This window comes from Salmo salar, chromosome 03 (assembly GCF_965601325.2).
Source record: "Salmo salar chromosome 03, fSalSal1, whole genome shotgun sequence".
Taxonomy (NCBI): Eukaryota; Metazoa; Chordata; class Actinopteri; order Salmoniformes; family Salmonidae; genus Salmo; species Salmo salar.
Window position 1 is genome coordinate 74,642,442 of NC_138293.1, and position 24,595 is coordinate 74,667,036.

The 24,595-nt window shown below is 44.1% G+C and overlaps 1 protein-coding gene, 1 long non-coding RNA gene and 3 other non-coding genes across 6 annotated transcripts; 4 read left to right on the forward strand and 1 right to left on the reverse strand.

Moving 5' to 3' along the window:
• Positions 1 to 8,105: 8,105 nt before the first annotated feature.
• On the reverse strand, positions 8,106 to 21,272 carry LOC106601509 (protein kinase C and casein kinase substrate in neurons protein 3). 2 transcript variants are annotated; one of them, XM_045715303.2, is made up of 10 exons: positions 20,885 to 21,272; positions 16,389 to 16,456; positions 13,698 to 13,854; positions 13,326 to 13,561; positions 12,966 to 13,121; positions 12,693 to 12,868; positions 12,244 to 12,364; positions 11,860 to 11,939; positions 11,536 to 11,615; positions 8,106 to 11,394 (listed from the first exon to the last, which is right to left on the reverse strand). In XM_045715303.2, exons 2-10 carry the CDS (start codon positions 16,446 to 16,448, stop codon positions 11,285 to 11,287), a joined length of 1,176 nt encoding a protein of 391 aa, XP_045571259.1. In that variant the 5' UTR covers positions 16,449 to 16,456; positions 20,885 to 21,272; the 3' UTR covers positions 8,106 to 11,284. The 2 variants fall into 2 exon arrangements, with proteins under 2 accessions (XP_045571259.1, XP_045571260.1); XM_045715304.2 differs by lacking the exon at positions 11,536 to 11,615 and having other exon boundaries at positions 11,267 to 11,394; positions 20,885 to 21,271.
• Positions 21,273 to 22,566: 1,294 nt separating this feature from the next.
• LOC106601575 (uncharacterized) lies at positions 22,567 to 24,010 on the forward strand. The gene is made up of 4 exons (XR_001328030.3): positions 22,567 to 22,628; positions 23,178 to 23,206; positions 23,401 to 23,432; positions 23,651 to 24,010. It is a non-coding gene; the product is annotated as an uncharacterized LOC106601575 (long non-coding RNA).
• Positions 23,007 to 23,094, forward strand: LOC123741922 (small nucleolar RNA SNORD88). The gene has a single exon (XR_006769447.1). It is a non-coding gene; the product is annotated as a small nucleolar RNA SNORD88 (small nucleolar RNA).
• On the forward strand, positions 23,236 to 23,323 carry LOC123741921 (small nucleolar RNA SNORD88). Its single transcript, XR_006769446.1, has one exon. It is a non-coding gene; the product is annotated as a small nucleolar RNA SNORD88 (small nucleolar RNA).
• LOC123741919 (small nucleolar RNA SNORD88) lies at positions 23,483 to 23,570 on the forward strand. Its single transcript, XR_006769445.1, has one exon. It is a non-coding gene; the product is annotated as a small nucleolar RNA SNORD88 (small nucleolar RNA).
• Positions 24,011 to 24,595: the final 585 nt, after the last annotated feature.

A 24,595-nucleotide genomic window follows, 5' to 3' on the forward strand; every position in this document is an offset into this window, starting at 1 on the left:
ATAGCTGAAAATAGCTGAGTAATGGCATATTACTGGCTGTACTGTATCCTATGTTATGTACAGTAAATATTCTAGTATTAACACGGCAATTCCCACATTTCTACCATAATTATATGTGTGTAATTAATACTTCCAAGTGATCACAGACAGTCATAATAAGTCATCATTACTTCCCTCCTGATCATCTGATCACAGACAGTCATAATAAGTCATCATTACTTCCCTCCTGATCATCTGATCCCAGACAGTCATAATAAGTCATCATTACTTCTCTCCTGGTCATCTGATCCCAGACATTCATAATAAGTCATCATTACTTCTCTCCTGGTCATCTGATCACAGACAGTCATAATAAGTCATCATTACTTCTCTCCTGGTCATCTGACCACAGACCGTCATAATAAGTCATAATTACTTCTACTGATCATCTGATCACAGACAGTTGTAATAAGTCAAAATTCCTTCTCCTGATCATCTGATCACGGACAGTCATAATAAGTCATAATTGCTTCTCCTAATCATCTGATCACAGACAGTCATAATAAGCCCTAATTACTTCTCTCCTGATCATCTGATCACAGACCGTCATAATAAGTCATCATTACTTCTCTCCTGGTCATCTGATCACAGACCGTCATAATAAGTCATCATTACTTCTCTCCTGATCATCTGATCACAGACCGTCATAATAAGTCATCATTACTTCTCTCCTGATCATCTGATCACAGAGAGGAAAAGAGGGTGATGGTGGACGGAGAGAGCGAGTGTCCGAGTGGAGAAGCCCCAGAGCGAGGGATGACTGACGTATAAATGACGGTAAACAGCTGCCTCTGTTAACTGTCACTGCAGAGCACAGAGCGAGAGAGAGGCTGAGAGAGGATGAAAGAAGACAGGGATGATACAGTGCGAGAGAGGTGAGGAGAGAGACAGAATGTGAAAGCACAGGTCAGAAACAGACAGAGTGGATATAAAAGTGAGTTAGGAAGAGGACAAGTAGAGTAGAAGAGAAAAGGTTGGAGGCAAATGGGATTGAGAAGAGAGAAACTAAAAGCCTGGCCTACAGCAGCAGCCACTGTCCAAACTGAGACTGTGTCGCTTTTAGAACAAGCACTGGCATGACACTTATCTTCCCCTTTAAGAACACACGCACACAAACACACACTTACCATGAAATACTGGCCTTATTGATCGCACACCCACACATACACACTCGTCTTTAAGGGTCTATCCTGTTAATTCCTTTTCTCAAGATCTGTTTATTGACATATTCAAGATTTGGGAGGGATCTGTCATGTTGATCCCTGACCCTGTCCCCTTGACCCTAGATGGTGTGTGATCCCAGCTGACTACAGGTCAGACATGCCACCATATAAAGAGATAGGAGACAGGGTGATAGGAGAGAGGGAGAGTCATCACCATCATTTGAATCTGTGTCCATTTAGTAACTGCTCTGCATTTACTTTTAGTGTGACATTTAATTAGCAGCTATGTTTTTATGTATTTGCCCTCTCTTACCAAAAGTCTCTATTCATCTTTCATCCCTTCATTTTCATGTTACCATGACTACCGTCTCTCAGGGCGAGTCGCCCACACCTCTCTTTCTCCTTCCCTTGCTTTTCATTTCCTTGATGTGACTCCCCCCTCTGCCTCCTAATCCCTTTCCCTCTATTCTGTTCTCTCTCTTTAGTCGTCACCCCCCTTTACTCTCTCTCCCCCTGTTTATCTTCTTTCTCTGCCTCTTTCTTTCTCCTTCATCATTCCATTCTATCCATCTCTGTCCCTGGTCTTTACTTTCTCATTCCTTCATGTCATTAGAAGTCATGTGTCATCGTTAAAGTCACATTAGAAATATAGATGTACATTTTCAAATGAAGGTGTTAAATGGAAGGAAATGTAAATGAGTCATCTTGTGTGGGTCTGTGACGTGTCCCTGACAGACGTGTTTGAAGACTGGCAAGAGAGGGGCCAGTGAAGTTCTATGACCAGTCCTTAGAACAGAACAGACTCCTAACTTGTAATTTAGCACATTCCAAACCAATGCCCAAACTTCATTATCACACTCATTATCATAGGTTCAGATTCCTGGATGTTTGCATGTGTGAGTGTGTGCCTGGGCACATGTGCGTGCATGTGTGCGGTGAGACGTGTGTGTCTGTGAGATTGTGTAATCAAAATCCTATTTCTCTACACACACGTCTCATCCCCTGGAGACACCCGCAGTAGCAGTGGCAGCAGCAGTCTTTCTGTTGATAGAGGCGTTTTTCCTCCACGGTGATACAGTATGCTCTATATATCACGTCACTTTGGCTAAACTGCTCCGCTGTTGACATGTCCATTTTAAAGCTTGATGCACTCTTTCTGTATGGATTTGGCTGCCATGCCAGTAAAGCACTCTGCTCTGAGGAAGGAATTAAACTCCAGAGGTTTTTCTAAGACAGATTAAAGAGGGTATACGGTGGTGGGGGAGACTGAGGGCAACCGAAACAAACAGACCCTGACAAAATGCCAACAGGGTAGGGGGAGGGAACGGAAGAGAGGGAATATGGGTGCGTGTGTGTTTTTGTCTATGAGGGGTGTGGCAGAAAAACAGGCCGGGGATGAACACATAAACAAATGGGGGGCTATGTGGAGGAAGACAGACAGAATGAAAGAGGGGGAATTGGGGGACTGGGAATAAAACACTCAGAGAGAGCGAAAGAGAGAGAGAGAGAGAAAGAGGAGGATTTGTTGCTGTTTTAAATGTTTGGTTACTCAAGCTAATGAGCAGCAATTAGACAGCAGCCAATTAACTCTGACCAGCAGACTGAAACGAGGAGCACAGGGACATGAAGAGAGAGAGAGAGAGAGAGAGAGAGAGCGAGAGAGAGAGCGAGAGAGAGAGAGAGAGAGAAGAGAGAGAGAGAGAGAGAGAGAGAGAGGAAGAGAAAAAAGAGAGGATGAAAGGGGTGACTAATGAAAGAAGAAACGGCCAGGGAACCGTGGAAAGAAAGCTGTAGGAAATGTGTTAGTGCCTGTACCATTTGCATTTATGTTAATGAGTGTGTGCATGCATGCGTGCGTGTGTGTGTGTGTGCTTCTCGCATGCGCGCGTGAGTCCTTGTGTGTGTGTGTGTGTGTGTGTGTGTGTGTGTGTGTGTGTGTGTGTGTGTGTGTGTGTGTGTGTGTGTGTGTGTGTGTGTGTGTGCGGGAGCTCCAGCAGAGGGAGCTGTGTTCGCTCATGTCACTGTGAGTGTTCTACATGACCATCTGGCTCTCACTGTCAGAGCAGACGAGATGCTGAAGTTACAGTTCACTCTCTCACTGTCAGAGCAGACGAGATGCTGAAGTTACAGTTCACTCTCTCACTGTCGGAGCAGACGAGATGCTGAAGTTACAGTTCACTCTCTCACTGTCAGAGCAGACGAGATGCTGAAGTTACAGTTCACTCTCTCACTGCCAGAGCAGACGAGATGCTGAAATTACAGTTCACTCTCTCACTGTCAGAGCAGACGAGATGCTGAAGTTACAGTTCACTCTCTCACTGTCAGAGTAGACGAGATGCTGAAGTTACAGTTCACTCTCTCACTGTCAGAGTAGACGAGATGCTGAAGTTACAGTTCACTCTCTCACTGTCAGAGTAGACGAGATGCTGAAGTTACAATTCACTCTCTCACTGTCAGAGCAGACGAGATGCTGAAGTTACAGTTCACTCTCTCACTGTCAGAGCAGACGAGATGCTGAAGTTACAGTTCACTCTCTCACTGTCAGAGTAGACGAGATGCTGAAGTTACAGTTCACTCTCTCACTGTCAGAGTAGACGAGATGCTAAAGTTACAATTCACTCTCTCACTGTCAGAGCAGACGAGATGCTGAAGTTACAGTTCACTCTCTCACTGTCAGAGTAGACGAGATGCTGAAGTTACAGTTCACTCTCTCACTGTCAGAGTAGACGAGATGCTGAAGTTACAGTTCACTCTCTCACTGTCAGAGTAGACGAGATGCTAAAGTTACAATTCACTCTCTCACTGTCAGAGCAGACGAGATGCTGAAGTTACAGTTCACTCTCTCACTGTCAGAGCAGACGAGATGCTGAAGTTACAGTTCACTCTCTCACTGCCAGCCCCTTCTGCATGGCTGCCTGGGCCTTTCTGGGGCTCAGTCTGGTGTAGAAAGAAACAGGATGTTATCAACCAACTGTTCTAGGATCAGCAACAGATTGGGGTAAATTGTGTTTGTTAAACTGGAGTGAAGAGAGGATCTGTTCTGGGATCTGGTGTTGGTATTGAGGTTATAACTTACGTTCTGGGCTATGAATGGAGGGAGAGATTTGGGGAGAAAGGGGTTAATTTCTGAATCTGACTGGTGATGCAGGAATTCAATCCCTCAGAGTGTATTTCAAACACACTGACGCACACGTAGACACACACACACATGTACACACACACCCACACACAGTCTTGTATAACTAACCTTGTGGGGAAACACAATTCAGTCCGATTAAAATGTTTCCCATACCCTTACCCTAACGTTAACCCTAACCCTAATCCTATCCCTAGCTCCTAAACCTAATTCTAACCCTAACACTAATTCTAAACGTTAACCCCCTATAGCAGTTGGTTTTGTGAGGAATAACAAAATGTCCCCAGTTGGTTCAATTTTTGTTATTTTACTATTCATGCAGAATTAAACACGTCCACAGACACACACACACCGACGTACTGCACACACACACACCGTTCTGTTAGCCATTCTATTCAGTGGCCTGCTGCCCTCTCTTTAATTAGGCTAATTGAAATGCTAGAATAACCATCTTCTTGATTGCTCATTATTTTTGGCCAGTTTAAAATGAAAATGGATGCACACAGAGGCCAAGCGAGCCAGAGAGCCCTCCCCCCTTTCTCCTGAGCTGACCCTCTTGTGTGAGTAGGCCCTCTTCCCCACCTTCTGGTCCTCTCGTCCGCCCCCTGGTCGTCCTTCCTGTGGGTCAGAGGGGGGAGTGGGGCTTTCATCTTCCTATGGGCCATAGGGGGGATTGGGGTTTCAACTCCCTTTGGGCCGTATGGGGGATTGGGGGTTTCATCTCCCTGTGGGCAAGTATGGGGGATTGGGGGTTTCATCTCCCTGTGGGCTGTATGGGGGATTGGGGGTTTCATCTCCCTGTGGGCAAGTATGGGGGATTGGGGGTTTCATCTCCCTGTGGGCAAGTATGGGGGATTGGGGGTTTCATCTCCCTGTGGGCAAGTATGGGGGATTGGGGGTTTCAACTCCCTTTGGGCCGTAGGGGGGATTGGGGGTTTCATCTCCCTGTGGGCCGTAGGGGGGATTGGGGGTTTCATCTCCCTGTGGGCCGTAGGGGGGATTGGGGGTTTCATCTCCCTGTGGGCCGTAGGGGGGATTGGGGGTTTCATCTCCCTGTGGGCCGTAGGGGGGATTGGGGGTTTCATCTCCCTGTGGGCCGTAGGGGGGATTGGGGGTTTCATCTCCCTGTGGGCCGTAGGGGGGATTGGGGGTTTCATCTCCCTGTGGGCCGTATGGGGGATTGGGGGTTTCATCTCCCTGTGGGCCGTATGGGGGATTGGGGGTTTCATCTCCCTGTGGGCCGTATGGGGGATTGGGGGTTTCATCTCCCTGTGGGCTGTATGGGGGATTGGGGGTTTCATCTCCCTGTGGGCTGTAAGGGGGATTGGGGGTTTCATCTCCCTGTGGGCTGTATGGGGGATTGGGGGTTTCATCTCCCTGTGGGCTGTAAGGGGGATTGGGGGTTTCATCTCCCTGTGGGCCGTATGGGGGATTGGGGGTTTCATCTCCCTGTGGGCTGTAAGGGGGATTGGGGGTTTCATCTCCCTGTGGGCCGTAGGGGGGATTGGGGGTTTCATCTCCCTGTGAGCTGTAAGGGGGATTGGGGGTTTCATCTCCCTGTGGGCCGTAGGGGGGATTGGGGGTTTCATCTCCCTATTGGCCGTAGGAGGGATTGAGGTTCTCCCCTGGGGGGGGTTTGTTTGTCTGAGAGAGACCAGGGGAGGAGGTGAGAGCCCATCTGGGAGTGCTGTGTGACTGACAAGCTGGGAGAACACTCATCTGCTCCTCTACTCTGTGTCTTTCTAACAGGGACGGTGAGTCATTTCTACACACACCGGTCTGTGTTTACATAGGGATACCCACAGACACACAACAGCCCACACACACACACACACACACACACACACAAGCACACACATACACATACACTTTCTATGTACCTTACCCTGCTAGACTGAATTGTATCAATGAAGACATATGAGTAACACAGCATAATTGACATCCTCTCTCCCTTTAACATACACTCAGCATTATATGAACATTATGCATACACACAATATAAAAACATGCATTCGTTCGATTTGCCTTCAAGGAAACATCTTGCATTCTCATTCATCTGCAGACAGACATGCACTGAGTCAGACTAACACCAGTTCCAGGGCTTTTAATTATGTTTTTTCCAGCAGCTCTCTCCATGGCAACCCAAAGTTCTGCTTGTCACAACATGAAACATGAGGGAATAAAGACATTTTCCCAATATGCTGCTACACCAGTGAGCATATTTCTCCTTGAGACAGGCCTGCTGTATGCTGCCAATCTGATCCTTTAGCCCCCTCTGTTGGCTGCCTGGTGAACTGCAGATGAGTCTCCGTGGGTGCATGTGCATCTTTCTACCTTGGTGTGTGTAGGATATTAATTAAGTGTAGTTGAACTTCATTTGAACGAGACAGAGAGAGAGAAACGGAGAGACAGAGAGACAGAGAGAAGGAGGATCCACACAAACAAAAGAGATCATTGGGGATCGGATCAAATCACTCTTCTAAGCAAATTGATATAATGATATGACACTGGAGGTAAAGCCACTGTAAACTGACTCTCTCCATTGACTGTCTTCGTGGTGACTGCTGTGAGTGGCAGGAGATGTGATGTCTGACTGTTTCATAGTAAATACAGAGGGCAGAGACTATGTCCTAAGAGTGGTTGGCCACATGTTGACCTGACTAAGATAAATGGGTGACACGATTGACCGGTTTGTCTTTGAGAGCTCACTGGCGTCAATTTCAATGGATGTCAGGGGACCATTAGCATGTAAATGAGCTGTTTCCAATCATAATTGCCGTGACAAACAAGTGAGTGTTAATTGTTATGTGTTGGCATTGCACTTACTGTATAAAATGAGCTCTCTTAATGAATATAAATTGCTGAATTCTATCTCTGTGGAATAAGCTGTGCTCTGATTGGCCAAATGAAGACTCGGAGAAAAGCTTATTGGATAGCAAGGGTGTCGGACTACCAGGAACTTAGAACCTGAATCCCTACAAGGTGAAGGTAACCTTGGGGTTAGCTGACTCTACGGTTCCATGGACTACTATGCACCCTTAAGATGAGGTAAGATGAGGTGAAGTCATCATTTGGATGAAGTATCCCTTTATGCGTCTTCGCCCCTCAAAGTGGCATCATTAGGTTGTGTTTCTATCACACTGTATTTGTGCAAGTCTAAACCATCACGACACACAAGCTAATAATGCATGTTTGCTTGCCTTCACAATGAAACAGTGAGGGAGTGTGGAGAGGGCCAACTATCTATCTACTATATCGAGCCACCTGTAAATTCAGTTGTCCAGAGTTCAAAGGTCACAAACCAAAATGAGAGTAATTTCACAAAAATCCAACAGGAAATGCAGGAGAGTCAATCAACATAATCAGGAAGTCCTTGGTGATGATAGAAAGTCCTTGGTGATGATATGAAGTCCTTGGGGGTGAAAGGACGTCCTTGGGGGTGATAGGAAGTACTTGGTGCTGAAAGGAAGTCATTGGTGATGAAAGGAAGTCCTTGGTGATGAGAGTAGTCCAGTGATCACATTTTCCCAGGAAGATAATTCAAAGAAACAGGTTTTTACAGCACAATTACTCAACTATTTTACTTTCAAACTTTTAAACAAACATTTAATTAATTGTTTCCTCACACCACCACGGCCATTTTGACCCATCCTTCCTACTCACATGACCACATACAGGTGGGGTATCATTTTGACCAATCAACAGATTTTAAACTATGTGGCATACTGTTACGTTTGTCGTAATGATCGGACCAAGGTGCAGCGTGGTAGGCGTACATTTTACTTTATTAAAATGAACACCGACAAAACAGCAAAATACAAAAACGAACGTAAAGTTCTGCAGGCTATACAGCAGCTATACAAAATCAAGATCCCACAAACTAAAGGTGGAAAAAAGTCTGCCTAAGTATGATCCCCAATCAGAGACAATGATAGACAGCTGCCTCTGATTGGGAACCATACCCGCCCAACAAAGAAATGGAAAACATAGATTGCCCACCCTAGTCACAACCTGACCTAACCAAATAGAGAATAAAAGGGATCTCTAAGGTCAGGGCGTGACACATACAAATCATGGCATGGTTCTAGATATACAGTAGACATTCCATTTATGTTTTACCTATAATACATGCATAGCCTTTATTTCTGTTGAATTCCATATCACATTACAATGATACCATCTGTTTGTTTCACTGCTGAGCCACTTACTATGTGCAATCCTTTGAATACAGAATCATCAACATCCAGAGCCATGGGTGATGTGTTTGAATTCTGACCATATGGTAATGTCACTTCCCATCTGGCTGAGAGAGGTGACATCACAGGCAGATGAAGAGAAGCGATTGACCTGAACTAGGTCCAGGATGCCTCGCTCTACTGCACTCTGCTCTACTCCACTCTGCTCTACTCCACTCTGCTCTACTCTCTGACACAGTCTGTGATACACACTTGGGAGCCAGAGATGTCTGTGTCTGACTGCCACTCAGACTGACAACTCTACTGATGTGGCACCATAAACACGCTCCAGAGCCCGGTTCAACACCCAGGCCGATGGTATTCACACACACATACACACACACACGGCTGCAAGCACTTGTATACACACATTCACACACGCACGCGCATACACTCAAACACACACACATATACTGTACATTTAGCTGTTCTCTTCAGTGTATGTGTAAATAAACATTGATACTGTATGTACTGTAGAACAACACAAACACCATCCTTAAATGTGTTATCACTCGTCATCTCCTGTCCAAGAACCTGGCAACAAAAGTTATCAACATTTGTTTTGTTTCATTTTATTCTTTAGAAAGGCACTTACAGTATGAAAGGCTCAAATATACTACTACAAGAGACAATGAGGGCCGAGGCTTACCTTTCACACACATGCATGTATAGTACACACTCACATTTACACACACATGCATGTATAGTACACACTCACATTTACACACACATGCATGTATAGTACACACTCACATTTACACACACATGCATGTATAGTACACACTCACATTTACACACACATGCATGTATAGTACACACTCACATATACACACACATGCATGTATAGTACACACTCACATATACACACACATGCATGTATAGTACACACATATACACACACATGCATGTATAGTACACAATCACATATACACACACATGCATGTATAGTACACACTCACATATACACACACATGTATGTATAGTACACACTCACATATACACACACATGCATGTATAGTACACACATATACACACACATGCATGTATAGTACACACTCACATATACACACACATGCATGTATAGTACACACATATACACACACATGCATGTATAGTACACACATATACACACACATGCATGTATAGTACACACTCACATATACACACATTTAGAAATGGAAAAGAAAAACCAGAACGTGGACAGGCACAGAAATGGCATCCTATCCTTCACTTTGGCAAAGTTTCTATTAAGGGTAGTTGCCATCAAGAAGGCGATGAGAGGAGATCTATTACAGTCCCTCTGAGAGGAGATCTATTACAGTCCCTCTGAGAGGAGATCTATTACAGTCCCTCTGAGAGGAGATCTATTACAGTCCCTCTGAGAGGAGATCTATTACAGTCCCTCTGAGAGGAGATCTATTACAGTCGCTCTGAGAGGAGATCTATTACAGTCCCTCTGAGAGGAGATCTATTACAGTCGCTCTGAGAGGAGATCTATTACAGTCCCTCTGAGAGGAGATCTATTACAGTCCCTCTGAGAGGAGATCTATTACAGTCCCTCTGAGAGGAGATCTATTACAGTCCCTCTGAGAGGAGATCTATTACAGTCCCTCTGAGAGGAGATCTATTACAGTCCCTCTGAGAGGAGATCTATTACAGTCCCTCTGAGAGGAGATCTATTACAGTCCCCTCTGAGAGGAGATCTATTACAGTCCCTCTGAGAGGAGATCTATTACAGTCCCTCTGAGAGGAGATCTATTACAGTCCCTCTGAGAGGAGATCTATTACAGTCCCTCTGAGAGGAGATCTATTACAGTCCCTCTGAGAGGATGATCTATTACAGTCCCTCTGAGAGGAGATCTATTACAGTCCCTCTGAGAGGAGATTCCAATCCTGTCACATTGTACTCTTATAACACACACAGGCTACAGGAGACTTTGCTACTCATACTATTACTGGTCAGGCTACAGGTATTGATGAATTGTGCTCATTGTCAAAGTTTCACTCTGTTCATAATAATCACTGATTAAAGCCTGTGATAAGCACTTATTTCTACATAAATACATGTTTCACTAAAGCGAACAGGAGAGTTTAGCGCTATAAGAACAGCAAACATACAGTATGGCTTCAGCATCAAGTGTTGACATGTACAGTACATGTATGTACCTATAGAATCAGCATCGCATCTCTCAAATTGTACAAAAAAGGCATCATACATCATATAGCTTTCATATAGGTGTCTCAGGTAAATATATTAAACATTTTCCAACATATTTTAAAGAAAAGAAAACCAGGATATTTGATGCCGTGTAGGTATGCCAAAAGTTCATTCAGAGCTATCATATCCCCATAGTGTATTCTCTTTGGATGAAAGCTTTCCTGCAGATAGCATGGACACTTTTTAAATGTATTATTATTTATTTATTCATAAAAAATGTTTTACCTTTATTTAACTAGGCAAGTCAGTTAAGAACAAATTCTTATTTACAATGACGGCCTACCCCGACCAAACCCTAACCTGGACGACGCTGGGCCAATTGTGCGCCGCCCTGTGGGACTCCCAATCACGGCCGGATGTGATGCAGCCTGGATTCATTAAGGAACAGTACACAGTAAACATCAGCTGAGGATCATTTCAGGATCATTTTGTTTCTTATCAAAATGAGTCACTTTCATTCTATCTATTTCTTTTTACAAACATAGTGGTGTAACTACACCGTCTCTACATAGTTGGCTGGGTAGAGTCCCTCTCTCCCTCCATCCTTCATCCCTCTACACCAGCCCTGGTCATCCTCATCCTCAGTCTTCAGAAACTCCTCACCTGGAGGGGAGAGGATGGCCATTATATATCATTCAGTAACAGAGTACCACAGAGTACCACAGACACACTCTCTCTCTCTCTCTCTCTCTCTCTCTCTCTCTCTCTCTCTCACACACAGACAAGTACAGCGTAAAGGCCTACCTGCTTTAAAGGAGAGCTCATCTGTCTCCTGTCCGTCATAGTCATAGAGAGCCCTGACCTTAACTCCTCCAATCATTACACTGAGAGAGAGAGTGTGCGTGTTAGTGTAAATCAACCATACACTAACCCTAACTACAAGCAATTAACACAACAGTCAGTATCTGAACTATATGATTCATCATAATGAGATGGGAAGTGAGTACTACATGTCTCCTGTATCATACTAAGACTGTAACGTAAATTCCTCTAACTACTTCACATCACTGAGATAGAGTTGTACTGTAGGAGGAATCAATAAAGACAGACAGGTGGAGACATGTTTACCTCCTCTCTATGGTGCCTTGCTGTGACGCTACCTCTTTCTCTTTCTTCCCTTTTTTGCTTTTCTTTTCTGGCGTCCACTCCTGAAAGAGACGTTTCATTAGACCCCATTGTACAACAAGGCAGACCAGTCCAGTATATTAGCCTCCAGAGACTGTAATACTGGTCACATTGTTGTTATTCTCAGTATGTTGGACCATGTGCTACTGTTATACAGTCTGCTGCATTAGCTTGTAACACTGTTCACTACATTAGACTAACTCTGACAATAACACAGGGCCGAAGTCTACATCAATCCATATTACAGTACACTATATTAGGCCCCATTAACTTCCATTAGCCCGCTGTGTCTGTGTGTGTGAGTGTGTGCATGTGTGTGTGTTGCACCTGGAACTGAGGCCAGTCGGTGGGCATGCCCGGTCCGTGGGTGTTCTTCCACCAGCGCAGGTCGTCCTGCTCATTGATGGCCATGAGAGTGTTGTGGAGCTCATTATACACAGCCTTCACACTGGGAGAGAGGAGGAGAGAGGGGGAGGGAGAGAGAGGGGGGAGGGAGAGAGGGGAAGGGAGGGAGAGGAGGAGGGGGAGGGAGAGAAGGAGAGAGGGGGAGGGAGAGAGAGGGGAGAAGGAGAGTGAGGGAGGGAGAGAGAAGGAGAGAGAGGGGAGGGAGAGAGAGGGGAAGGGAGAGAGACAGAGGGGAGGGAGAGAGGGGGGATGATAGAATGGGGCGTGACAGAAATGGAGAGTGAGAGACGAGATAAAGACATTTACACAACTACAACAAACACACCCACACACACCATCCTAGTAACAGACTGGCTGCAGGTGTAGCCTACCTCTCGTTGTTGGTGACGTCCAGGTGTCTGTGGACAGACAGGAAGGCCTGTTTGAGGAAGCTGATCCTCTTCCTCTCCTCCTCCTGTGATTGGTCAAAAATACACTCCATCTCCTCCATGTAGCGAGGGGCATAGCGGGTCACCTCCTCCAGAACCTTCTCATAGCGGGCTCGCACCTGTGGGTGTCGCATTGGAGGGAGAGTTACACAGTATTACAAACACAGACTCACACATTCACTTCTCTCCTTCATTCTCTTACTGTCTATCACTTACTTTCTCCGTCTCCTGTTGAGCCAGCTCTCTTTCCTCCTGAATCTTCCTCTGTTTCTCGATGGCCACGTCAGGGTTGCCCTTGGCGTGGACCTCCCGGTCCCTGGCAGTCTGCTCCTTACGCTGCACTTTATGGAATGCACTCCTGGCTTTGTCCAGCTGAGGAGGGGCATAAGGTAACGCTGACATATTAGTGACTGAATGAAGACTCCCATACAAACCCCTACAAGTCATTTACCTCCGCCCTACCCTATATAAAGGTATGATCTTTGAGTCTGGGAATTTCTCAGTAGCGATTGTCCATTCAACGTGGTGATTCATAGTGTCTTAGAGAGACCTCTCTTTGATCTACAGTATTCTAACCTTCTTCAGCCGTTTGGCCCATGGCTTCTGAGCACGTGCGAAGCCAGTCCCAAAGTCCTGGGACTCCTTGAAGCCTCCAAAGAGCTTCTTATGGAAGCTCTCTTTCTGCCAGGTCCTGACGCGGTCCCCGTCTTCCGAAACCAGGGAGCGACACACGGACGAGTGCAGGGCGGCGAGACGGTCGGCGGAGGAGAGGAAACACTGCCACGCCGTCAGGAGGGATCCATATAGCGGGCCTGTAGAGGGAGGAGAGCAGAGAGAGGGATGAAGAGAGAGAGAGAGAGAGAGAGAGAGAGAGAGAGTGGATGGGTATACAGTATCAACAGGGAACATAGTGAGCAAACAGTAAATCTCTTCAGCTGCAGTACTCACTGGAGTCCACTAGGGGCTTCCACTTGTTGCTCCACTCACTGAGCTGCTGAGCGTACTGCCTTTCCACACGGGCTCTCTCCTGGAAGCACAGCACGATGTCATTACACGCCTGGAAGGCATCCTCCGTGCGCTTCACCGTGCGCTGGTAGTTCCCAGGCTAGGGGGAGGACAGAGAGAGCGAGAGGGAGGGAGGGAGGGAGGGAGGGAGGGAGGGAGGGAGGGAGGGAGGGAGGGAGGGAGGGAGGGGAGGGAGGGGGGAATAGAGAGGGTGAACAAGGACGAGGAGGGGGAGGGAAAAGTTTGAGATTGGACGTACAGTAGTAATGTAGCAATGGATATTAACACGAATAGTGAAGTTCCTTTCAGTTAAAAAACTATTTTACTGTTTCCTCTCTACACTCTCGACACCGTGACCTGTAACCTGTTCTCATCCTAATGTCGATATGTTTTCCTTTAGACAAGTCATTTTAATGTTTTGAGGTTTCTGTCAAAGCCTATTGAAGGCACCACGGGGTGTGGCTGGTGAAAACAGGCCCATAGACAGGCCAGTAAAAGGACAGATGAAAACAGGCCCATAGACAGGCCAGTAAAAGGACAGATGAAAACAGGCCCATAGACAGGCCAGTAAAAGGACAGGTGGAAACAGGCCCATAGACAGGCCAGTAAAAGGACAGATGAAAACAGGCCCATAGACAGGCCAGTAAAAGGACAGATAAAAACAGGCCCATAGACAGGCCAGTAAAAGGACAGGTGAAAACAGGCCCATAGACAGGCCAGTAAAAGGACAGATGAAAACAGGCCCATAGACAGGCCAGTAAAAGGACAGGTGAAAACAGGCCCATAGACAGGCCAGTAAAAGGACAGATAAAAACAGGCCCATAGACAGGCCAGTAAAAGGACAGGTAAAAACAGGCCCATAGACAGGCCAGTAAAAGGACAGATGAAAACAGGCCCATAGACAGGCCAGTAAAAGGACAGATGAAAAGGGAGTGATGGAGTAACAGAGGGTAATGACATTACCAGAGTTGTGTTTGTGGATGTGGAGTTTGGAAAACGCTCCATTATTTTCCTGGCTCTATTTTCACCCCTCTGCTTCAGTTTGATCACTTTTATTCATATTTTTTTTCTCTCTCTCTCTCTCTCTCTCTCTCTCTCTCTCTCTCTCTTTCACTCTCTTTTTCTCATACGTACACACACCTTGGCACGTTTCCAAACAATATCTATGTAATTGTCTCTCCTTTAGGTCATCCTCTTCCCGTTCCCTCCCTCTCCCTCTCTCTTTGTGTATGTTGTGGTTTCTACTGACTCTGAGAATTAAGTGAAAACAGCTGAGGAATCTTGCCCAAAGCCAACAGCACTGCTCTAGAACTAGCCGCAGCCATCCAATCACAAAGGCCGAGACAGCCACTACAACTGAGCCTGCACAACACTACAGTATATCACAGAAAACAAGTCATCAGAGATCAGACATGGTTCTCTGTAACAAATCACATTTCATGTACATACCAACACAGGAGAGCAATCAAATGGCTGCATAGTTGTGTACATAACAGGCAGAACTAGAACAATGTGAAATGCTGGGGAAACAACAAAGTCAACCTATAAACTCAAATCAATCAGACAGTACAGTGGACTGTCACTCCAGTGATGGCTATTCTACACACTCTACAGAACTTAACTAGTAACAACTATGACAACACAACCATTATACTCCATAATAAGAGCCAGAGCACATATTCAACCCAACACTTCACAATGACAGGCAGCAGCCAGAAGAGGAGGGCCAGAGAACAGCACTAAGAGGAACTGGGCTGGAAACACATCCAACACAACAGGAGGGAGCCCAAATTACAGAGAGAGAGGGGAGATGAAAGTGGGGCAATGACCAGGAGGCCAGCAAACAGGAAGAGAAGAAGCAGACACTGGTCAGTCGGATGGAGCTGCAACTAGCCAATTGGTGGAGCATAGAAGCCAAACCAACCTATCCTATAGCCATAGCACATTTATCTGCCTATCATGATATGAGCATTATGGAGGATGGTTAAAAACAAATATATTTTTCATTTGAGAAACATATTCGCTATCTGCTCCCTCTATGGACCCCAATAGACATTTATATTTATCAGTATTATTATTGTTTTGTTTTTTTGTTTCATTCACACCTGCACTGTTGGAGCTCGGAGCTTAAGTACTTCACTGTACACTGCAACTAAATAAAAATCTTAAGCATCCAACAACCCATATGTAAAATGTATGGACACATGACTGTAAGTTGGTTTGGATAAAATCGTCTGCTAAATGGCATATATGATGTATTATTAAGTTGTCATAATCCATTTCAGAGTTGTTTATTAACAAGTAATAACATTGTAAGGATTACGATACGTCTGTAAAGAGGTGGGTGAATGATGGGATGATGTCCCAGCTAAAAGGGAAGCAGAACTTCATTTATCTGAAGCTAAACAACATATAGCCAGCCAAGTGTGATAGAGAGGCCTTGTACACACTGACCTATGAGCAGCAATACTGTTTTGTCTGTCACGGGAATCTCTTGTACAAGGTTATCAAGACATCCTGAGGCTAAGTGCTGCTGTGTTTTCCGGTCTGTTTCTTCCCCTTCTCCACTTCTTTCTCCATCTCTCTCCCTCCATTTCTCTGTGCACACACACACACGCACACACACATACTCACCATCCAGAAGCTCTGTTTGGTGGCACCTTCAGTGGCAACCTCAGGAGGGAGAGTCGACATCCTGTCCACTGAAACAGAAAAATATATAGTGAAATAATTTATGTCCTTCAACATTCTGTGCACCTCTCAACATACATTTACATGGTCAGTTGAATACAATGATGGAAATCCATGAAGACCAGTTTGGTTTAGAAAGTCTGAGATAATTATTTTCCTACACAGTAAAGTTTATTCAAGAGATTGTTACATGTATAAATAAAACTGGACAGATAAGAAGATACACTGTAAAGACGTTGCTGTGAATTTGACAGTAACTTACAGGCAGCTCAGTCATAAGTAAAATTCTGTGTTTCATATTGTAGTATACTGTAGTATACCTACTGTAATATGAATACGATATCAAAGCCAGTACACTTCAACTGTGAATGAATGAAATTCACTGAGGGGTGGGGTTTATATTTCACAGTATTGTTCTGTAATTACAAGGGATTAGTGCAAGCAGGTTGGCTGCTGCAGTATGCAAAGTGTTTACACATATTTCTGGTGTTTTATATCACGTGCACTTCCGGAGGCCTTAACAAAGGCTTCCAAACTGTCACGTCCTGACCATAGTAAGTTGTTATTTTCTATGGTAGAGTGGTCAGGGCGTGACAGGGGGTGTTGATCTGTTTTTGTATGTCTATGTTCAGGTTCTAGTTGTTGTATTTCTATGTGGGTTGTTGTTTGGCATGACCTCCAATTAGAGGTAGCTGGTTGTCGTTGTCTCTAATTGGAGGCCATACTTAAGTTGATGTTTGTCCCACCTGTCCTTGTGGGTGATTATCTTTTGAGTAGTGTGTTGTCCTCTCTGCGTCACGGTTTGTTGTTTTCCTATTTTTCAAGTTATTTCGGTATTGCATTAAGTTTCACGTTTAAATATGTGGAACTACAAAAACGCTGCATCTTGGTCCGCTCCTTCGAACAGACGTGACACAAACTGGCTGCAACCACAGAGCAAAACAGACCAAGGACATGGCAAAATGCTAAACAAATTTAAGGTTTAACCTTTTACTGCAGTGGGCTAAATCAGGGTCACACATGGTAGTCTTAAACAAATGTACTTTGAAACAAAAGTATAACCTCACACACGGTTATAGGCTTAAAAACAAGAAGAAACCTGTACAATTGTCACAGGTGTCGTAGGGTAAAGACCATGACGCAGCGGGAAAATATATACTCATGTTTTTATTTGGTGAAGAAGGGAAACACAATAAACGTATAAAAAAACGAACTGGACAGTCTTGTCAGGCACACAGCTAAACAAGCACAATCTCCCACCAACTAACAGGCTACCAAAGTATGACTCTCAATCAGCAACAACGATGTACAGCTGTTCCTGATTGAGAGCCACACCAGGCCAACACAGAAATACAACACTAGACCAGCCCCCTAGAAATACAATACAAGAACATACCCAACAACCCGGAACACCTAAATCAAACACCCTATCTTACATAAATACATCTCATAAACCCCGACCACTTAAATCAAATACCCTTTCTACATAGATACACCACTAAACCCAGAAACACTCTACACAAAATAACCCTCTATATAAACACATAACCAAAAACATGTACAACAAATACCCTCTGCCACGTCCTGACCAAACTACAATAACAAATAGGCCCTTTACTGGTCAGGACGTGACAACAATGTCAGATAATTTAAATGTTTAAAACGTAAATCACAGAAGACTGAAATATAACAAAACTGTTTGACATAGAAACACCATTTTTTCATAGCTTTTTTCAAAAATGTTCTTGATAAATTAGCATATTATAAAAGATATTCATAACATTTCACCCACAAGGCCAAAGGGAGCACTTTGGTCATTGACTGCAGGAAAGGGCTACAACTTGCTGCCACTCCAATCTGTCCCCTATACATTTTAAATTGATGAGACACTGTAACCACATAGGAGTTCAATTGGTACAGCATTCTCACTCATGGGTGCAACAAATATAGCATCTTACAAGGCACGCCTCAAAATATGGTAATGAGCCAGAAACAACAATACCGTGCACCCACTAGTGGTCAAAAGGTTTTTGGTGCTCTAAAGATACGGTATGGTACTGTACTCTGTGGTTTGGAATTACAATATCATTACAAATACAGCAATTATTTCCCCGCCCACAAATTTGTTGTTGTTGATAATACCCCAAATTACCGTATAAATTACAGTTTTCCATTACAGTGTAGAATTGGACAAATGTGTTGCAAAAGCAAAGTATAATTTCTACAGTGTACAGGGTAGACTGATAACTAGCAGTAGGTGAGAGGGAGTTATTCTGGCGTGGTACAGTATCAGTATAATACAGTAAAACAGATACTCACACGCCTGGCATTTAAGGCCCTGAGTCTACCAGCAAGGATGGAATGCCCTCTCCCACAATTCCCAGCTTTGAAACTTGAGCCATCCCAAAATAAACAGGGGGTAAAGGTCACCCCACTGTCCCTGTCTTCCTACTCTCTCCCTCTCTGTGTCTCTGCTGATGGGCTTGTCTTCCCCTCTCGCCCTAGAGAAAACATTAAAACATAGACACACATGCAATACGCACACAACACACACACAAACTCACATGCTCCTAAATCTACAGACACGCACTCAGACAGACAGTGCCGGTTCCAGCAAATAAGAGGTTTCTTAGGGCCCTCGGCCGCTAGCGGGCACGACCCCCAAAAATAGAATTGTCTAAACCTACTATAGAGAGCAAGAATACACCAGGTACAATTTCTAAATGTGGTTGTACATCAGCAGTTTTTCTGCTGCAGAGGAGACTTGTGGGAGGAGCTATAGGAGGACGTCCTCCTACAATGAGCCCGTCCTCCTATAGCTTCTCCCACCAGCCTCCACTGTTCTCTTGTTATGTCAGTCACTGATAGTCACTCAATTAGCCATGTCAGCTAACAATTTGTTTAATAGGTAGTTAGTCTAGCCAGCTATCTAAACACGTAGGGCAAGTGTCCAGGGGCCCTGAACTCCAGGGGGCCCCCATTGATTTTGTTAGTCATTCTCATTAAGATATCACATTAACATGGCATACGTCATTACAAAATGTGTAGAATTGCAGGAAATTAGCTTTAAAACTGCAAAACAAATCCCCAAAAGGCTAGAGGCGGCCCTGCAGACAGACTCACATGCTCAGTGACACAAATATAAACTAGAGAGACAAACCCACATGATCCCAAACAGCTTACAATAAAACCTCTCTCAAGGCATTTTACAGGGAATGTAACGAATCCCACTCTGTCACAAGACTAATCTTTCTCTGCCTGTTTTCCAGATATCTCTATCTCTCCCACCCTCAGTCAGACCCACTATCAGATCCAGTGATTCTTCTGTATCTGCCTCTATTCATGGGTTATCACATGATTCTTCATCTCCACTGAGGGCCTGTGATGAAAGTGTGGATCCTTTCTGTCTCTCGCTCGCTCTGTCTGTCTGTCTGTCTGTCTGTCTGTCTGTCTGTCTGTCTGTCTGTCTGTCTGTCTGTCTGTCTGTCTGTCTGTCTGTCTGTCTGTCTGTCTGTCTGTCTGTCTGTCTGTCTGTCTGTCTGTCTGTCTGTCTGCAGGAAGATGACACAACCCACAGGGTATTTTGTTCCCTATCACTACAGGAGGCCAGATATATAATTAATAATTTCCTTCTTAACCTTTGACCCCTCTTCCTGTTCCCTCACTGAATCCTCTCCCTCTGGGCAGGGCTAAAGCATGCCGGGAATGTTTTAAAATGTAACCTTTATTTTATTCAACCTTTATTTTAGCACGAGGAAGACCACGAGGAAGAACACGATGAAGAACTATCAATGGTTGTTTCTCTGTTGATAATCTCTAAGAATGAGAGGTATCCCTTCATTCCTTTGAGATGGACCGCTAAATCCATATATCCTCTGCGACTGCTAAACCAATTATTAGTTTTTCTAGTGAAGGACCCCGATCAGTACAGATAGTGATAAGAGCATACCAAATCAAGGTATTATTTGAATAATATCTCACTTACTATCTACTGGCATAGATTTGAGTTGATCACAGACCATGCTAAAAAATCTGAAATGCCTGTGTGCTGTCCAAGTCAAACTATTATAAATCTCTGGAGGAGTCCAACATTTTTGAAATAGCCTACCCCAAGAGAAAGCAGAAAGGGGAAATCTTCTGAAACTTATTGAAATGCTGAAGCCTGGCACATACTCCCACTGCCAACTCTCTCACCCCCTGTCTACCCTCTCTTCCCCCACCACAGTACCCATCACCCCCTCTGGCATACACTCTCTCTCCTCCCCCTGTCCCCCGTTTTGGCTGTCACACATAACTCAGTACATACACCCACGCCTAGAGGAAATATATAGCAACATATGAATGCATACTACAAAAATAGACTTGTACAGTAAACTATCAGTGTATCAGGTCTTAATGAAGTTTGAATTCAGCCAGAGAAATCTGGAAAAGTTTCTTACCTCCCACTCGTTCACCGCTGCTGGTGGCCTCACTTTTTTATCTTGCTCCTCTTTTCTGGGTTAAGTTTCTCTCCACCCTCCTCTCTCTCTCCCCTTCTGTCTCTCCCCTTAAGCCTGCTCAGTTTTTTCCGTAGTTCTCTCCTCTCTCTTCCACTCCTTTTACCGTGCTTTTGCTCCCTCTTCTTCCCTTTCTTTGGCACACTGTCAGTGTCGGATGAGTTGGCTGTCTTTTTCCCCTCTCTCCTCCCTCACCCGCTTTCTCCGTTCCCTCTCTCTCTTCAAAACAGCTGCAGAAAACTAATTCTCTGTCTCTCTGTACCACACCACTGGACAGCACCCCTCCCACTTATGCTCGCTTTCCCTCTTTCTCTTTCTCTCTCTCTCACCCTCTACCTCTCTCCATTGAGTGTTAATGAAGTGTGCAGTGTTTTTGGCTTTTAGTGTGTATGTGTGCCTGTGGTCTGTAGTAGCAACCTTTGACTAGGACTGTTACAGAGCACTGTATATGTGTGCTATATAGAGCCTAAGGTTTTGTCATATAACTGTATGTTGTTAAATACCACTACACAAGCCACAGAATCACATATTATATAGTCAAAGATAAGAAGAACAAAATTCCACCCCCTACACGTCCCCCTTTCCTCTCCTCTATACATTCCCCAAGGGTGTTTGGGGGTCTGCCACAGCTGGTGAGGACATCCAGTGTGTGCGTGTGTGTTTGTCTGAGAGTGTGTGTGTGTGTGTGTGTGTGTGTGTGTGTGTGTGTGTGTGTGTGTGTGTGTGTGTGTGTGTGTGTGTGTGTGTGTGTGTGTGTGAGAGAGAGAGAGAGAGAGAGAGAGAGAGAGAGAGAGAGAGAGAGAGAGAGAGAGAGAGAGAGAGAGAGAGAGAGAGAGAGAGAATGTGTGTTTTACTTTAAAGCTGGGGATCTCTGGAGATTAATAGGGGGCCATATTACCAACAGCAGTCACTCACATACCTTATGATCTCACGCCTAATGCTATGCTACACTTCTCTGCTCTGCCTTGCCAGGACTTGTCGTTTAAAACATTAGACAGTTGAGCTGCTGGCACAGTGACTCTGCAATGCAGGCGTGGCATTCAAGCTCATGTTATTGTCATGGTACTTTGACTAAATTTGAATTTAAACAGTTTTGTATTACTATGTTTAACACTTGTTGCTCATCCCAAATGATTCTGAACCTAAAACATTGGGCTGTCATTGAGGGGAAATACAGTATTATCAATCCACACATTATGGTTACAAAACTAGAACCACTCACACAAAGTTACCATTATACTGAACATGTGGTCAGGATACTTTATTGCCAGAGTTACCATTATACTGTGTATTATACTGAAGTGTATTATACTGTGTATTATACTGAAGTGTATAATGGTAACTCTGGCAATAGAGTATCCTGATCACATGTTCTTTTTACAAATGAATCATGTATGCTTTCACATGTATGGCCTCTCCAATGGTTATCTTATCCAAGACAAAATGTTGCAAGTAGTTAACAAATTAAATATGCATATAATACACTTTAAATACATTTTATTTCATAGTTCGACTTAAAGTTGTTAATTCTAAACAAGGTGATTGTTTTTACTTACGGCGCCTACGATAGGCAGCAAAAGAAATGGGGTCCTATTCTTTGGTCCTCCCAGAAATGACATATAAAAGCGGCCATTTTGGTGGCTCAGCTTTTTCCTAGGGTTAGATTGGAGGGTCAGCACGTGGCTTGGTGAGTGTGAAGTTGGACATTTTCGTCTTATTCGAATTAAACGATTTAGCTAAATAGTTCCTTTCCTCAGCAGTCATGTTTAATTTAGTTAGACAGTAAATAAATTCCCTCGATGTGGCTAACTAACGTTAGCAGCTTGCTAGCAAAGTATGCTAATTGTAGAACGTCTACAGGAAGCTCGTGTTGGTAGTTAGCTATAGTTACTTAAACGTTTGTATGAAACTTTCAATTTATAATTTTGACTTGAGGCAAATCAAGTATTTGGCAAATATATCTCGTTTTGATTTAGCCTATACCCAAGAAGGTAAACCTTTCTATGGACACTGCTTAGCTAACAAGTTACTTGGGGCATTGCGGTGTCTGATACGTTGTCTGAAACGTCTCCTATGATGTTTTGCACTGGGCTCTGAAATTCTGTGGCGATAAAGTGCTCTCTGGCTCTGACAGGCCCGAGTCTGAGGATGCTCGCGTCTACTGTAGTTAGTCTTGTCTGCTTGATTGTCCGTTGCAGATATTGTCCTTATGGTAGTCTTTTTCTATTGTCCAAAGGTTACGAGGCTGTCAGAACAATCCACAAGGTGAGTCTGGTTTTCTTTCATATGTACTTTGTTTCCTATGATGTTTTGCACTGGGCTCTGAGTTTCTGTGGCGATAAAGTGCTCTCTGGCTCTGACAGGCCCGAGTCTGAGGATAATGTTAGTCTGAGTCTTGTAGATTTTTAATGTTTATTGCTTATCATTGATTGTCCTAATGGAACTTATTTTCCCCAAAGGTGATAAGGCTAAGTCGATACCAAACTACAAGGTGAGCTTTAAGTACTAATGACAAGCAAATGTAGTCTTTGTTTAAATGTCTTTCTCCTGTGATGTTTTGCACTGGGCTCTGAATATCTGTGGCGATAAGGTGCTCTCTGGCTCTGACAGGCTTGAGTCTGAGGAGACTGATAATAACTCCCATAGGATCCTTGTGTAGGTTGTGATGTAATTATTTTCAGACAGTTTTCTATCACTTTCTTCATGCAGATCTTGGACCTCCACAATGTGGCGACTGCAGACTGTTAACATGGGGTGAGATCTTTAGGGCCCTGTGTTTTGCACGAGGCACTGTTTTAGCTGTATTTCCAGCATTATCCAGCTGGTGTCACTTCAGTCCCTTTTTTTGTTTCAATCAACCAGCTCACCAATTTATCAAAGCATTGAGGATTATTTCCCTAACATGACCAAGATTGGGAAACAATATCCCTTTCTAATAATTCTGTAAATGTGGGAAGAGTTGTTAATAAAAGGGCTGACTCATCAATGGAAATGTGCTGTGTGAGATTATTTTTTATTTATGTTCCTGATTGTTATGTAAGGCTGAAACATTAAAATATTTTGATCAGATACTCTGGGTCATGTCCTTTCTAGCTTTACTGGTGAGCTCCCCCCAGGAGATGTGTTTGATGCAAATGGTCAATTTATTTCTACATGGAATAAATGACCACTCAATTTTATTTCTGCATCTTTATTATAATTCTAATTGATTAATCTCTTAACATTTGACATTCATATATTTATGTTTATATGAATGTGCATATGTATATCACATTCTGTAAGTTACTGTTAATCTGCTCATACTTCTCATCAGTTTAAAATATTCTCTTAAACAAAATGGTGCCTTCTATACAGCCAGATCCTTCCACCTGACAGTGTAATTATACACCTCTTGAATCCCGCTATGAGATGGTGGTGAAAAACACTGCAAAACAAGTTTGTCACTGCCACATTTACCCAACACAAGTAAATGGTAAGGTTGTCATAGCAGCAGGAACAGGCATTCATACCTTGATATTCTAAGAGGAATGTGATAATGAACCCATTGCATAATGCAGTGACTGTAAACCAGCTGAACAGTACATAGTCTCTCACAGTGCAGCAGCTGTGTAGGGGGCTTTCTGCAGGGAGTTGATGCCTGGAGGACATGCACAA